This window comes from Ascaphus truei, chromosome 2 (assembly GCF_040206685.1).
Source record: "Ascaphus truei isolate aAscTru1 chromosome 2, aAscTru1.hap1, whole genome shotgun sequence".
Taxonomy (NCBI): domain Eukaryota; kingdom Metazoa; phylum Chordata; class Amphibia; order Anura; family Ascaphidae; genus Ascaphus; species Ascaphus truei.
The window spans coordinates 427,367,416-427,380,338 of NC_134484.1; the positions used below are offsets into that span (position 1 = coordinate 427,367,416).

The 12,923-nt window shown below is 40.6% G+C and overlaps 1 protein-coding gene across 1 annotated transcript in view; it reads left to right on the forward strand.

The window, feature by feature from the left end:
• CCDC7 (coiled-coil domain containing 7) overlaps window positions 1–12,923 on the forward strand; it is a 173,357-nt gene that overhangs the window by 89,741 nt on the left and 70,693 nt on the right. Inside the window, exons 8-10 of the mRNA XM_075588647.1 lie at window positions 2,065–2,117; window positions 7,311–7,367; window positions 7,592–7,667. Of these exons, the coding sequence (XP_075444762.1) occupies window positions 2,065–2,117; window positions 7,311–7,367; window positions 7,592–7,667 (186 nt within the window). The remainder of the gene's footprint in view (window positions 1–2,064; window positions 2,118–7,310; window positions 7,368–7,591; window positions 7,668–12,923) is intronic.

A 12,923-nucleotide genomic window follows, 5' to 3' on the forward strand; every position in this document is an offset into this window, starting at 1 on the left:
CCTGCCTTCCTTGACTCTTTTTCCACGGTCTCAGAGGAGGATGTGTTGCTGTTGATCGCCTCTTCTCCCTCTACCACTTGCCCTCTTGACCCCATTACCTCCCATCTCCTAAAACCTCTTGCTCCTACTATAATCCCTATGCTCACACACATTTTTAACTCCTCCCTCTGCTCTGGAACCTTTCCATCCTCCTTCAAACATGCAACAGTCATACCATTACTCAAAAACACCAAGCTTGACCCTACCTGTCTTTCTAACTATCGACCTGTCTCCCTCCTGCCTTTTGTCTCTAAACTCCTTGAACGTCTTGTATTCTCTCGCTTGCTCCATTTTCTCAACACCTATTCTCTCCTAGACCCTCTACAATCTGGCTTCCGCACTGCTCACTCCACGGAAACAGCCCTCACTAAAATAACTGACGACCTCCATGCTGCCAAAGACAGAGGTCACTACACTCTGCTCATATTACTCAACCTCTCTGCAGCATTTGACACCGTGGACCACCCTCTTCTCTTTCACATTCTCCATACTCTTGGTATTCGGAACAAAGCTCTATCCTGGATCTCATCCTACCTCTCCCATCGTACTTTCAGTGTCTCTTCTGCTAACACCTCCTCCTCCTCCTCTATTGATCTCTCTATGGGGTACCCCAGGGCTCTGTCCTGGGACCTCTTCTCTTATTTCTCTGTACACACTCTCTCTAGGTGACCTAATAACATCTTTTGGGTTTAATTATCACCTCTATGCTGACGACACACAAATATACTTTTCAACACCCAACCTTACACCTGCTGTACAAACCAAAGTTTCTGAATGTCTCTCTGCTATATCATCCTGGGTGGCCCTCCGTCGCCTTAAACTCAACATGGCTAAAACAGAGCTCCTCATATTTCCTCCCAAACCTGGCCCTACTACCTCCTTCCACATTACTGTTGGAACTACGATCATTCACCCAGTAGCCCAAGCACACTGCCTAGGGGTCACACTCGACTCCTCTCTCACATTCAAAACATTTCTAAAACCTGTCGCTATTTCCTCTGCAATATAACTAAGATACGCCCTTTCCTCTGTTGCTCGACTGCTAAAACTCTGACTCAGGCCCTCATTCTCTCCCGTCTTGATAGACTGTAAGCTCCTCGGGGCAGGGACTCCTCTTCCTTAATGTTACGTTTAAGTCTGAAGCACTTATTCCCATGATCTGTTATTTATATTATCTGTTATTTATTTGATTACCACATGTATTACTACTGTGAAGCGCTATGTACATAAATGGCGCTATATAAATAAAGACATACAATACAATACTGTAACATCCTGCTGTCCGGCCTTCCTGCCTCTCACCTGTCTCCCCTACAATCTATCCTAAACGCTGCTGCCAGAATCACTCTACTCTTTCCTAGATCTGTCTCAGCATCTCCCCTCATGATATCCCTCTCCTGGCTTCCGATCAAATCCCGCATCTCGCACTCCTTTCTTCTCACTTTTAAAGCTTTACACTCTTCTGCCCCTCCTTACATATCTGCCCCCATCCTGACTCTTGCGGTCTTCTCAAGGATGTCTTCTTTCTACCCCCTTTGTATCTAAAGCCCTCTCCCGCCTTTAACCTTTTTCACTGACTGCCCCACACCTCTGGCATGCCCTTCCCCTCAGTACCCGACTAGCACCCTCTCTATCCACCTTTAAGACCCACCTTAAGACACACTTGCTTAAAGAAGCATATGAATAGCACTGTGGATAATCCTGGACACATGATACATAAAGCTTGGCCCCCTGCAGACGCACTTACCAGAACTCCCTCCTACTGTCTCTGTACGTTCTCCCTACCTACCAATTAGATTGTAAGCTCCTTGGAGCAGGTACTCCTCTTCCTTAATGTCACTCTTATGTCTGAAGCACTTATTCCCATGGCCTGTTATTTATATTATTTGTTATTTATATGATTACAACATGTATTACTACTGTGAAGCGCTATGTATATTTATGGCGCTATATAAATAAAGACATACAATACAATTAAGTAATTAACTAAAAAGTTGTATATTAAAGACCTTATTTTTTCTGCAGTGATAAGATCAAAAGGGCGCAAGCTCAACAGGGCTCAAAGGGTGCAGCAGAAGGTGAGATATATCCTCTCATTTACATTTACTACGATTGGTATCTGCAAGGAAGTTCTTGTCCTGTGATGTTTTTTTTCAATATATGAAATATATGTTGCAGGTACTGTGTTTGTTGTAAATCTCAATGTTTTGCTCCCTGTTCCTCAGCACTTTCCTAGAATCCCGAGGGGCAATAAGTAGTGTTATTACCACAATAGGTATACATGAGCTTTGCAGTAATAATGTACTTGGTGCGATGTTTGGGCTAAATGGCGATGCGTTAATTCTGCATCACGATCATATTTCTATCCTAGGTTTCTCTAATAACTTTTATTACAGAAGCCTATGATAGAAATAACATTAACCCGTTTGATGCATGTGGTTACCAAAGGGGTTAATACATTTAAAAAAAAAACACAGTACAGGTGCGCCGATGAGTATTCTAAAACTTGCCTTAAAATTGCTTTGGAAAATCTGGGGCAATCACCAACAAGACCCGGGTACATGCTGGGTACAAGCTGCAACATTTCAGTGACATTTCTGCAGAGACTAATGGCCCATCGGATTAACATAGCAGGGGGCCCTGGCATTCCCATTCAGTTTGAATGGGACTGCCAGGGACCCCTGCTGTTAATCTGATGGCCCATTAGTCTGTCTGCAGAAATGTCACTGAAATGTTGCAGCATGTACCCAGCATGTACCCAGCATGTACCTGGGTCTTGTTGGTGATTGCCCCAGATTTGTTTTAGAATACTCATCGGCACTACAGTACCTTCCCCCTTGCACACCTTAGTGGCTAGTAAAGCATTGCCATGACATCCCCCCACACCCGCCCCCTCCGGGAAGCTTAACCACCAACCTCAAGGTAACTACCCCATTCACCCGGCCCCCTACTCCAGGCCCCCCCTCTTGACTAATGGAAAATGTCCCAATAAGCCAAATGTGGCTAGTAGGGATTTGGGGCATTAATCTAAATAAAACAGACATATCTAAAAAATAAATAAACATTACATACAAAATACATTTTACATATAAAACTACTGATTATCACTGTGAATACCTAGGCTTTCTCAATGGGGAGCCTAGATATCCACATTGGTAATACATGATAATCTATAATAAAAAAAATACATAAACAAAAATAAAATACATTAATAATCCTCCTTCATTACCATAGCAGCTAACCGCTATGTAATAAAAGTGTTAACCCCAGGAGACCTAACAACCCACTCAGGGGGCAAGTACCCCCATCACCCCCTCATACCCTAACAAGAGCCCCTCCCCCATTGCCCATTGAAAGCATAAACATAAAACATAAAAAAGTTAATTTTACAATAAATAATAACATACAAATACTAAGCAATTCCATTCATTTATTGGCATTGTGCCTACCCAAGCCCTCAACGGGCAAAAAAGGAATGCGATTTCCACCCCTTTAATGCGACATCACATCTCCCAAAAGGGGCATTCATCACATGGTACATCCACTAATTCTATTGGTTGATGTACCATGTGATGTCATCAACATTGCTTGAGTGATCATTCTCAACCAACCTTGATGGCTGATCACATGGTACATCCACCAATAGGGCGTACTAGCCCCTGGGATGATGGTAAGGCGAGCGAGGTTAACCCCTTCATTACCTTAGTGATTAGCTGCTAAGGTAATAAAGGGGAATTATTAATGTTTTTTTTTTAAACTGGGTGCATGTTTTTTTTTATGCTTAATGCCCAAAAATACTATTAGCCACATTTGTCTAATAGGGATCTTGGCCATTAGTTTATCACCTATTTCAGGTTGGTTTAGCTTATCTGGCCTATGTATATAATGGCCAGTATATTGACCATTATATATTGTAAAGACAGGACTAACGTCATCTTGGACTAAGTGATTAAATATTTTTGGTATTTCTGCCATTCACCCCGTTCCGATCAATATCGGAACTTGATTATTATGCCTGTTTTGATCAAATTGGATGCTTTTAATGGATCCGATAAAAGGTGCCTTTTTTGGCGATAATTGCGCTATGTTGGGTTACCAAAGTTTGATGTATCCGGCCCTTAAGGTGACCTGAGTTATTACTTAAAAAAATTAATAAAGACAATTAAGGAGAGGAGCGCAGCCTAAAATCCCTTCCCCCACTTAGAGGAAGATATCTGACTACATTGATGGGCGGGGAATGAAAGGGGAGGGAAGGACACCTCCCTAACATTACTGGCCTCATTGATCACACCCCACATCTGTCCTACCTCTTCCAGTGATCTGTATGGTCCAGCAGAGGAGGGTGCGTTCCACTTTGCAGCCCTCTGCTATGCTTGTGTCACAGGAGGCTGCATGTAATAGTGATGTCCTGGATATCCAATCTGTCTCTTACACTATTTTCATAGTGGTAACAGCACCAGTAGTGTTTCGGCGCAGTATGAATATATCAGAGAATGACGTCAACAAATAGCCACTCGTTTGCAGATGCAAATCTCTGACATGGAAACCAGCTATGAACCTCACAATATCAGAGTAATCTGTTTAGCTCTGATCGGTGTCGGTTTACGTTCTTTTTCGGCCTCCATCTGAAACCATGGAAGACCGAGATGGACCAATCAGGGCCGTGGGAGGTGACTGTGCATTAGGAAAGCTCACAGAGGCGGGCTTAAGGATAGGGGAAAATTCAAACTGACCAAGAGGTAATCAGCCCAGCGAGGCTTGGACCCAGACCTCGATTCCCAGTTTCAGAAGTATCTCCTGCTGAGATGGACGCCTCAGAGTCTGGGATGAACAATGGCTCTGCTTTTGAAGTATATGTTCCCCACTTCCTCAGTGTTGCCAAGAACTTCTTATAGTCCAAGCATCCATTGTGTGCTGTCTGGACTGAGTAGATTAGCAGCTCATCACACAATGGAGCCTTACAAATACACAAGCAGATTCAACATGGGGAATCAATTGCCTGCATGGGGGAAACACAGAGATATCCACTGTCAACCATTTTGTGTATAATAAGATGTCTACACATAGGCAGTCATCCCGACGGGTAGGGGCAACCAGCGTGTTTAACCTTTAATATGCTTGCCGAACTGCCCTTACCGTCACACTACTCCCCATCATTTATATCTCACATTCAGACCCTGATATACAAAACCTGTGCCAAAATAGGTGTACTATATAGCAGGGGTGCGCAAACTGAGGGGGGCGAGATTTGTCTGGGGGGCACGGGCGGTTGCAGAGGTCACGCACTCTTCCACCAGGCATTTAAATTAAATGCTGGGGGATTGCGTGAGGCCTCTGCAACAATAACACTTACCGGGATTCAGACGCTGTGACGCGTCTGCATGGCAAAGTGACATCAAATTCCGCCACGGGGTCATGTGACGTGACATCACAAGCGTCAAATGATGTAAAATTGTGCTCCCCTGCTATATAGGAACAAATCCTCCCTAAATCTGCTGGTCAGAAAGCGCGTCGCACAGCATATGCTGGTGCCAATTATAGACTATGGGGACATAGTATATGGCATGGCACCCCAATCTCACCTTGGCAAACCTGATACCCTCTACAACTCAATATACCGCTTTGTCATCCAATGCAACAACAACACACATCACTGCAAAATGCTCAAAGAACTAGATTGGTCATCACTTGAGTCTTAGAGCAAAGTTAATCTCTCCTGTCTTGCCTTCAAATACTTCCTGAGTAAGCTACCCGCCTATCTGAACAAACTCCACACCCTACCACATTCAGCACTTATCATCTGAGATCTGACTCCAAAAGACTGTTCATGGTCCCAAGGTTCAACAAAGTATCCGGCCGCTCCTCCTCTTACTGTGCACCCCAAAACGTGAACAACCTACCGTAGACTCTCACAGCCACCACCAGTCTAAGTTCTTTCAAAACTAAAGCTGTCTCACATTTTTATCTGGTCTGTAACTGTTATATACGCCTATAACATATATTATCTTTAACTGTGCATGCAATGTCTGGTATATAATGTACTATATAACCCTTTTCACTTAATGTAACTATGTATTTGTAACCATGTATTTGTCATTATAACTCTGTGACCAGGGCATACTTGAAAACGAGAGGTAACTCTCAATGTATTACTTTCTGGTAAAACATTTTATAACTAAAATAAATAAACAACATGATTAGGCTAATAATAGAGTGGATTAAACTATAGCTTAAATGCTCCAATAGAAACTTGAATCTAGTCACACTAGGGCTGAGCCACAAACCAAGAAGGGGTTGTGTTCGGAGATACTACTCAAATCCTACTTCTCTGGGAATTCTGACACAGATCGTTACACATCCTTGTCTACCTCTCTTCTTGGGGATGGAGTGGCTGTCATTTGACCATCTTCATTAAAATGTTCAAATAGTTTTCTTGCTGTTGCATTTGCTCTACCACTGCTAGCTTCAGCTCAGCTTGCACAATGTGTCTACCCAATTCCAACTTTCTCAATGTCAACCAGAAATCTAGAAAGGGATGAGTTTATGTGGAAGGCTGTGTAAAAGAAGAGGAGTGACACATGGGGTGGGTCTCAATAGGGAGAAATGAGACAATGAGGAAAGAAGGTAGCAAAGGGAGGAGAGGAGGTGTGAGGGGAAGGAGGCAAAGAGAAAAAAAGAGTCCAGACTGAAAAGTGTAGGAGCATACAGTAGTGATAGAGGCAAGAGCGAGAATGGGGGCAGTCTGGGAGTAGCGAGAATGGGGGCAGTCTGGGAGTGTAGTGGTACGTATATGTTTTAAATTGGGAAGAAGATAATTTGATGGGCCAGTGCTTTATAAATGGCTAATGATTAATCTTTTATTGTATCTTTTGCATTAAACAATTAAGTTACATTGGGTAAAATGTGACATAAACCTCTCACTGAATTGCAGCTAACCGTAAAAGCATTGCAGATTCCATTTATTCATCTCATAAAGATTCCCCAAACCTGTTCTTGTTTTAACAAACGCCACCCAGTATTTGAACTGCATATACCATGATTTCATGTGTACACAAGCACCTGTCCTGTAGTCTCATGAGCTCTTCCCTCTTATTTTGCAGAACTTGTTGGCCTGTATAAATATATGTCTCATAGAAATTTTAATGAACCCAGTAATGGGCCATAAGTGACAAAACTAACTTAAACACTACATGAAAAAGTAATGGAGAATCCATTAATGTGCCTCTTTCATGAAGCAAAATTATAACGTGGATACCTTTTGGTACTTGCAGATCCAAGTCCGGATGCATTGTCAATGCTACAGAATTTTGAAACACATGGAAAGTTTCGTAAGTTTCTAGCTTTATTTTTAGTTTTAAGAAAGATGGTTATTATGTGATTATTGTACATCAATTGCAGAACTTATTTATTTATTTTTAGGTCAAACTCTATTTTACCTTTTGCAACTATAGTATTTTTTTCCATCTCATTTTGCACCTGTTGTTGAATTTGATACGAATGCAATGAATTATATGTGTAGAAAGTTTTGTCTTGTGGTTTTCTTTTCCTACAGAAACGACTGAAGCAATAAACAGGATGATTCAAGAATTGGGGGAAGTGTTTGAAACTCAAATAGTAAAATTGCAAAAGTAAGCCAAAATATCGCAGTAAATTTTAGCGTTTATGGGGCACTCAGTCTAAAATAATTTTTTCAATGTAACTATTGAAATCTCCAATCGTCTTCACTTAATCTCATAGTGTAAGCCTTATCTGTTTCACTTTTATTAGAGGAAACAGCAGTTGTTTTCAAAAAGACAAAACCCTAAAAACTTATAGATATATACTGATAAAACATACAAAGGGAAGGATTGCTGTAGATGGTATTAATAGGTTTGTTCCAAATATTTATTTGCTTGTGTACCAGACTTTGACCCGCTCGTGTTGTCAGGAATGAAAAAGGGTGACAGACAATGGAATGGTGGCAATGTGGGAGACTTTAGGTATGAAATTCTGTTTTAATTGCGAACTCGGTTCAGTAAGAAAACTGGAAGGAAAACGGCGCTACTGCGCATGTCCGGAAAAAAGCTCCCAGAGTTATCTTCACACAACTTTATTGAACACAGAGGGTGAAACGCGTAGAGGGGGAGATGCTGGTGTAGCCCTGTGTGTGGTCAATAAAGTTGTGTGAAGATAACTCTGGGAGCTTTTTTCTGGACATGCGCAGTAGCGCCGTTTTCCTTCCAGTTTCCTGATACCTCTTGACGGCGGCACGCAGGAGCTAACGAGGAGAGTGGGCCCCAAACCGGAGGAAAGCAGGTGAAGTATCATATCCCTCTCCCTGCACCGGTTACTTCCGTGGCCTGGCATAACTCCCTCGCATGGCTCCCGTGTCTGAAGCATCCAGACCTGGTCAACTGCACTGATGCGCACGACAGACCCATTGTTACTCGGTTCAGTAAGAGCTTAGGTTGTGCTCTCCCTTACAAACTAGCAACACGTTGATGATGGGGCAACGCCATAAGTCCTCCTGGGTGCCACTTAATATGCCTTATCATGATGGGGCACTCAGAGTGTTAAATTAGGGGGGTAGGCTGCTCTTTTAACTAGAAAGTGAAAACGAATCTACTGTTGGTTAGTGTAGCTGATGAATCTGTTAATTATTCAGGTGAATAGTGATCTTGCGTTGTCATTGTAAATCTTGAATGTGATTACGATGATCATTTTACTACTTACGTTATATTAGAATGAAAATAGGAGCAAAGCAGTTACAATACCAATGATACAAATATGTTGACTTCTGTGTAGCTGCCAATCTTGGACAAAAGAATAAAACAGGAGAAGCTTCAGAATTGCTTAGAATAATTTAAACATGTTAGGGCCTGTCTCTGTCTATTGCCCGTTCACATCTCTGTTCATGGGTAGCTTTTTTTCTGTATAGTCTTGCTCTTTGAAATCTACCATCATTTTCAAGTCCTGTTTTTAGACCCAGGTTTTCAAGATAGCATTATAGACAATATATATATATATATATATATATATATATATATATATATATATATATATATATATATATATATATATATATATATATATGGAATTTGATGACAGATAAGAACCCCATAGCTGCCCTGTGCCCATTTTCATATCTGTTGCAAAACCTTTGACCCTAATTCATCATTGGCTTACTTTTATATTTAGGATAACCTTACGTCTATACCAAGGATTTTTCTTGATTCCCTTATTACCTCCACCACTTCTGCTAGGAGACTATTCAATGAATCTACCATTCATTCTATGAAGAAGTACTGTACTTCTTCACCTTTCCACTGAGCCCCCAACTTCCAGGTTCAGTACATGACCTCTCATCACTTCTATTATTGTGAATTATGTTTTCCTCCTGTACTTTGTTGAAATCCTTGATATGCTTCAATCATATCCCCCGTCTTAATTCTCTCCACCAAGCTGTTAATATTGAGGTCCTTTAGTTTTTCTCTGATAGGTTTTATGATGTAGACCATGTGTTTGGCACCCATGATGGTGAGCTCAACTATAGGGAGCAGATTCCGATGCCTAGAACATGCATCACTGGACAGAGCCTGGAGAGTGGCCGCAGAGACAGGCTGTGCAGGATCGACAGGCAAACGCAGTACAATAGACGAGGAGGAAGCATAGGTCAGGCAGACTGAAGTCAGGCAGGCTGCAGGCAGAATAAAGGTTTAACAAGGCAAGGATCACATGAACATTCGCTCCAAGAAAAAAGGTAAGGCGCTCACCAGCAAAAGGGGGTAAAAATCAACTTTATTAAACTACATAAAAAACAAAGAAACAAACAGTGCTAGCTACTCTCCCACGCGTTTCACGCCCACTGTGGCAATTTCTCAAGGGGTATCAAGATGGGGGAGGTCCAAGATATTTAAACCTCTCCCCGTCGTGCAAGACAGCTGATATTAATGACTAAGCCTTGCAGAAAGGAAAGATGAGAAAACGAAAGAAGAAAAGAAAACCGAGGATAAGAAAAGAAAAGAAATACCAAAACATAACATAAAATAATTTACTTTTAAGGAATGAAGCAAAAAACAGTATGTAAATAAATAAAAAGCAAGAAAAACCAGATGGAATAAAATGAATTGCATAATAATAATGGCGTCCTAAATATATACAAAATATCCAACCAGGTGAGTGAATGAACCCTCCTGGTTAGTGCCAATGATATATAATAACAATCAAAAGCAAGACATAGCGATTATAACATAATAGATCCATAACATAATACTCTGCCAATGATATATGATAAATATCAAAGGCAGAATAAATCTTACAAAAAAATTAATAAGTAAATGAATATATTAAGGTAAACAACCATAAATATTAAAACAAGCAATAACAGATTTAACCTATATAACGCATAAATAAAGCAAAAATGTTGCATAAATAACCTATGAATAGGAAAAACGGAGAAAAAGAAAGAAAAAGAATCATCAGAACTGACAGATAATAAATAAGTATCTAAAGTAAAATGAAATGGCTGTAACTGGAATCCATAAAGACCATTACAGAGGGAGATAGTGCAGAGAATCTAGTTGTAAAATAGTGACAAATTGAAAAAACATAAATTGTAATAAGTATTAATGTATCTATAGAATTAATAAGCGAGGGCCATATATAATAAGATAAGAGTTCCTCTTGGAACAAACAAAAACAAAAATATATTATCTTAATAATAAATAAAAATAAATATGAATAATATTTGTAATAAGATGAAAAAAGAAAAAAATGAAATAAAGACTGAATCAAAACCACAAAAGTCTATAGAAAACATTCAAGGTCCCAGTCAATGTTTAACCCATTGGGTACTAAAGTATTAAGTGTGAAAATCCAAAAGGCCTCACATTTGTGAAGCAGAATGCTTCTATCTCCCCCCCTAAAATGTGGCTAATAGATTCCAGTGCTACACATTTGAAGTTAGTCAAACTTCAATTCTGACAGATATCAAAGTGTTTTGATACTGGGTGTAGTTGATCTTTTTTGATAATTAATCTCATGCTCAAGTATGCGCTGCTTCAAAGGTCTTGTGGTCAAGCCAACATAACGCCTGTTACAGCCGCATATGAGCATATATATGACATGGTCAGTGTTGCATGTTATACATGACAAAATGTTAAAAACCCTAGAACCATCAAAATTTGAGAAAGTCTTTGTTTTTAAGAGATATTTACACATTTTGCAATGATGACAAGGATAGCAACCAGTGACATTTGGAAAAAATCCCTTATTTTGTTTCAGAGTCGATTTGGGCACACTAGGTGATACTAAGTTGCCCATTGTTTCAGATCTTTGAAAGACAATTCTAGGATCATAAGATGCCATGTCTTTAAGAAAAGGGTCAGTGGCCAAAATATACCAGTTTTTCTTAATAATTCTTTTAATATCATTAGCCTGGTTGCTACTTTATATCTTGTGATGAAAAGAGGTGGCAGCTGATTATTATCATTACTCCCATGCAAAATTTTATTACGTTTGTTTTTAGAAATAACACCACAGGGTTGAACTAGATTGTCCCTAGGTTCTTGTTTGGCACTTTGATAATTTTTGACGAATTCGTAGAAATTGCTCGAGCATTGAGGATTTTGAAATTAGATCAATGGAACTGTTCAAGAGATTCGAGGCCAGAGGATATGATCCTATTATTCTCCAAGAGGCTTATCAAAGTAATTTATGTTATGTTATGTTGGTATTTCTTTTCTTTTCTTATCCTCGGTTTTCTTTTCTTCTTTCGTTTTCTCATCTTTCCTTTCTGCAAGGCTTAATTAGTCATTAATATCAGCTGTCTTGCATGACGGGGAGAGGTTTAAATATCTTGGACCTCCCCCATCTCGATACGCCTTGAGAAAGCGCCACAGTGGGCGTGAAACGCGTGGGAGAGTAGCTAACACTATTTGTTTCTTTGTTTTTTATGTAGTTTAATAAAGTTGATTTTTACCCCCTTTTGCTGGTGAGCGCCTTACCTTTTTTCTTGGAGCGGATGTTCATGTGATCCTTACCTTGTTTTGCTGCTGTCTGAGAGGATCTGCTACACCACCGGAGGCCAAACGGTAGACGCTTCTGGCAGCGTCAGGGAAGCAGCTGGAAGGAGGGGGATCAAGACGGTGTCTTATCGTGAGTAGAAGCTACTCCACACTGGGCATAGCCGGGGCTATGGGGACTCAGTGATTACATATCACAATATTCTGTCCCTGTTATGTTCCCCTCTTGCTACCCTCAGTCATCCTTATTTATACTGTTACTGCATAACCCTTTATTCCCCAATGTCCGGTGTTAGCTCCTTTTATTATTATCAATCATCATGCTTTATTAGCATTTTCTGCTAAACCACCTGGAGCTTTTACACGGTTTTTGTTGTTCTCAGAATAAAGGTTTGGATGCAGGCTTGGATTAAGGCAGGCAGAAAGCAGCAGCGTAATCAGGCAGGCCGGGGGCAGGGCAGGCAGAGGTAATCGGGCAGGCAGATAAGCAGGATATGGATTTTGGGTATGCTCAGAAAGCAAGGCTTGATGCAAAGGGCAAACCCACATTGATCTGGCAACCAGGAAGTGGAAGTGGTCAGCTTCTAAAGAAAGCCATGAGGAGTTTCCACAAGGCCGAGTGGCAACAAGTGCGAGTAGGAGGCAGATTGAGTTTAACAGGGCTCTACATTTATACTAGTGCCCTGTACAACTACATTCTACACACACCACACTCCAGACACAACCCAAATCCTCTATCTAGCTTTTCTTTTGGTTTCTTTTACTTTTATGTGTACAATAAAACCTATAGTTTCTATATATGTGCAGAGCAAGACATGCTTTTTCCCCTCAAGCACAAATCATATAGTACAGTAGGTGCTTAGTTGTTTTCCTGACAAATGA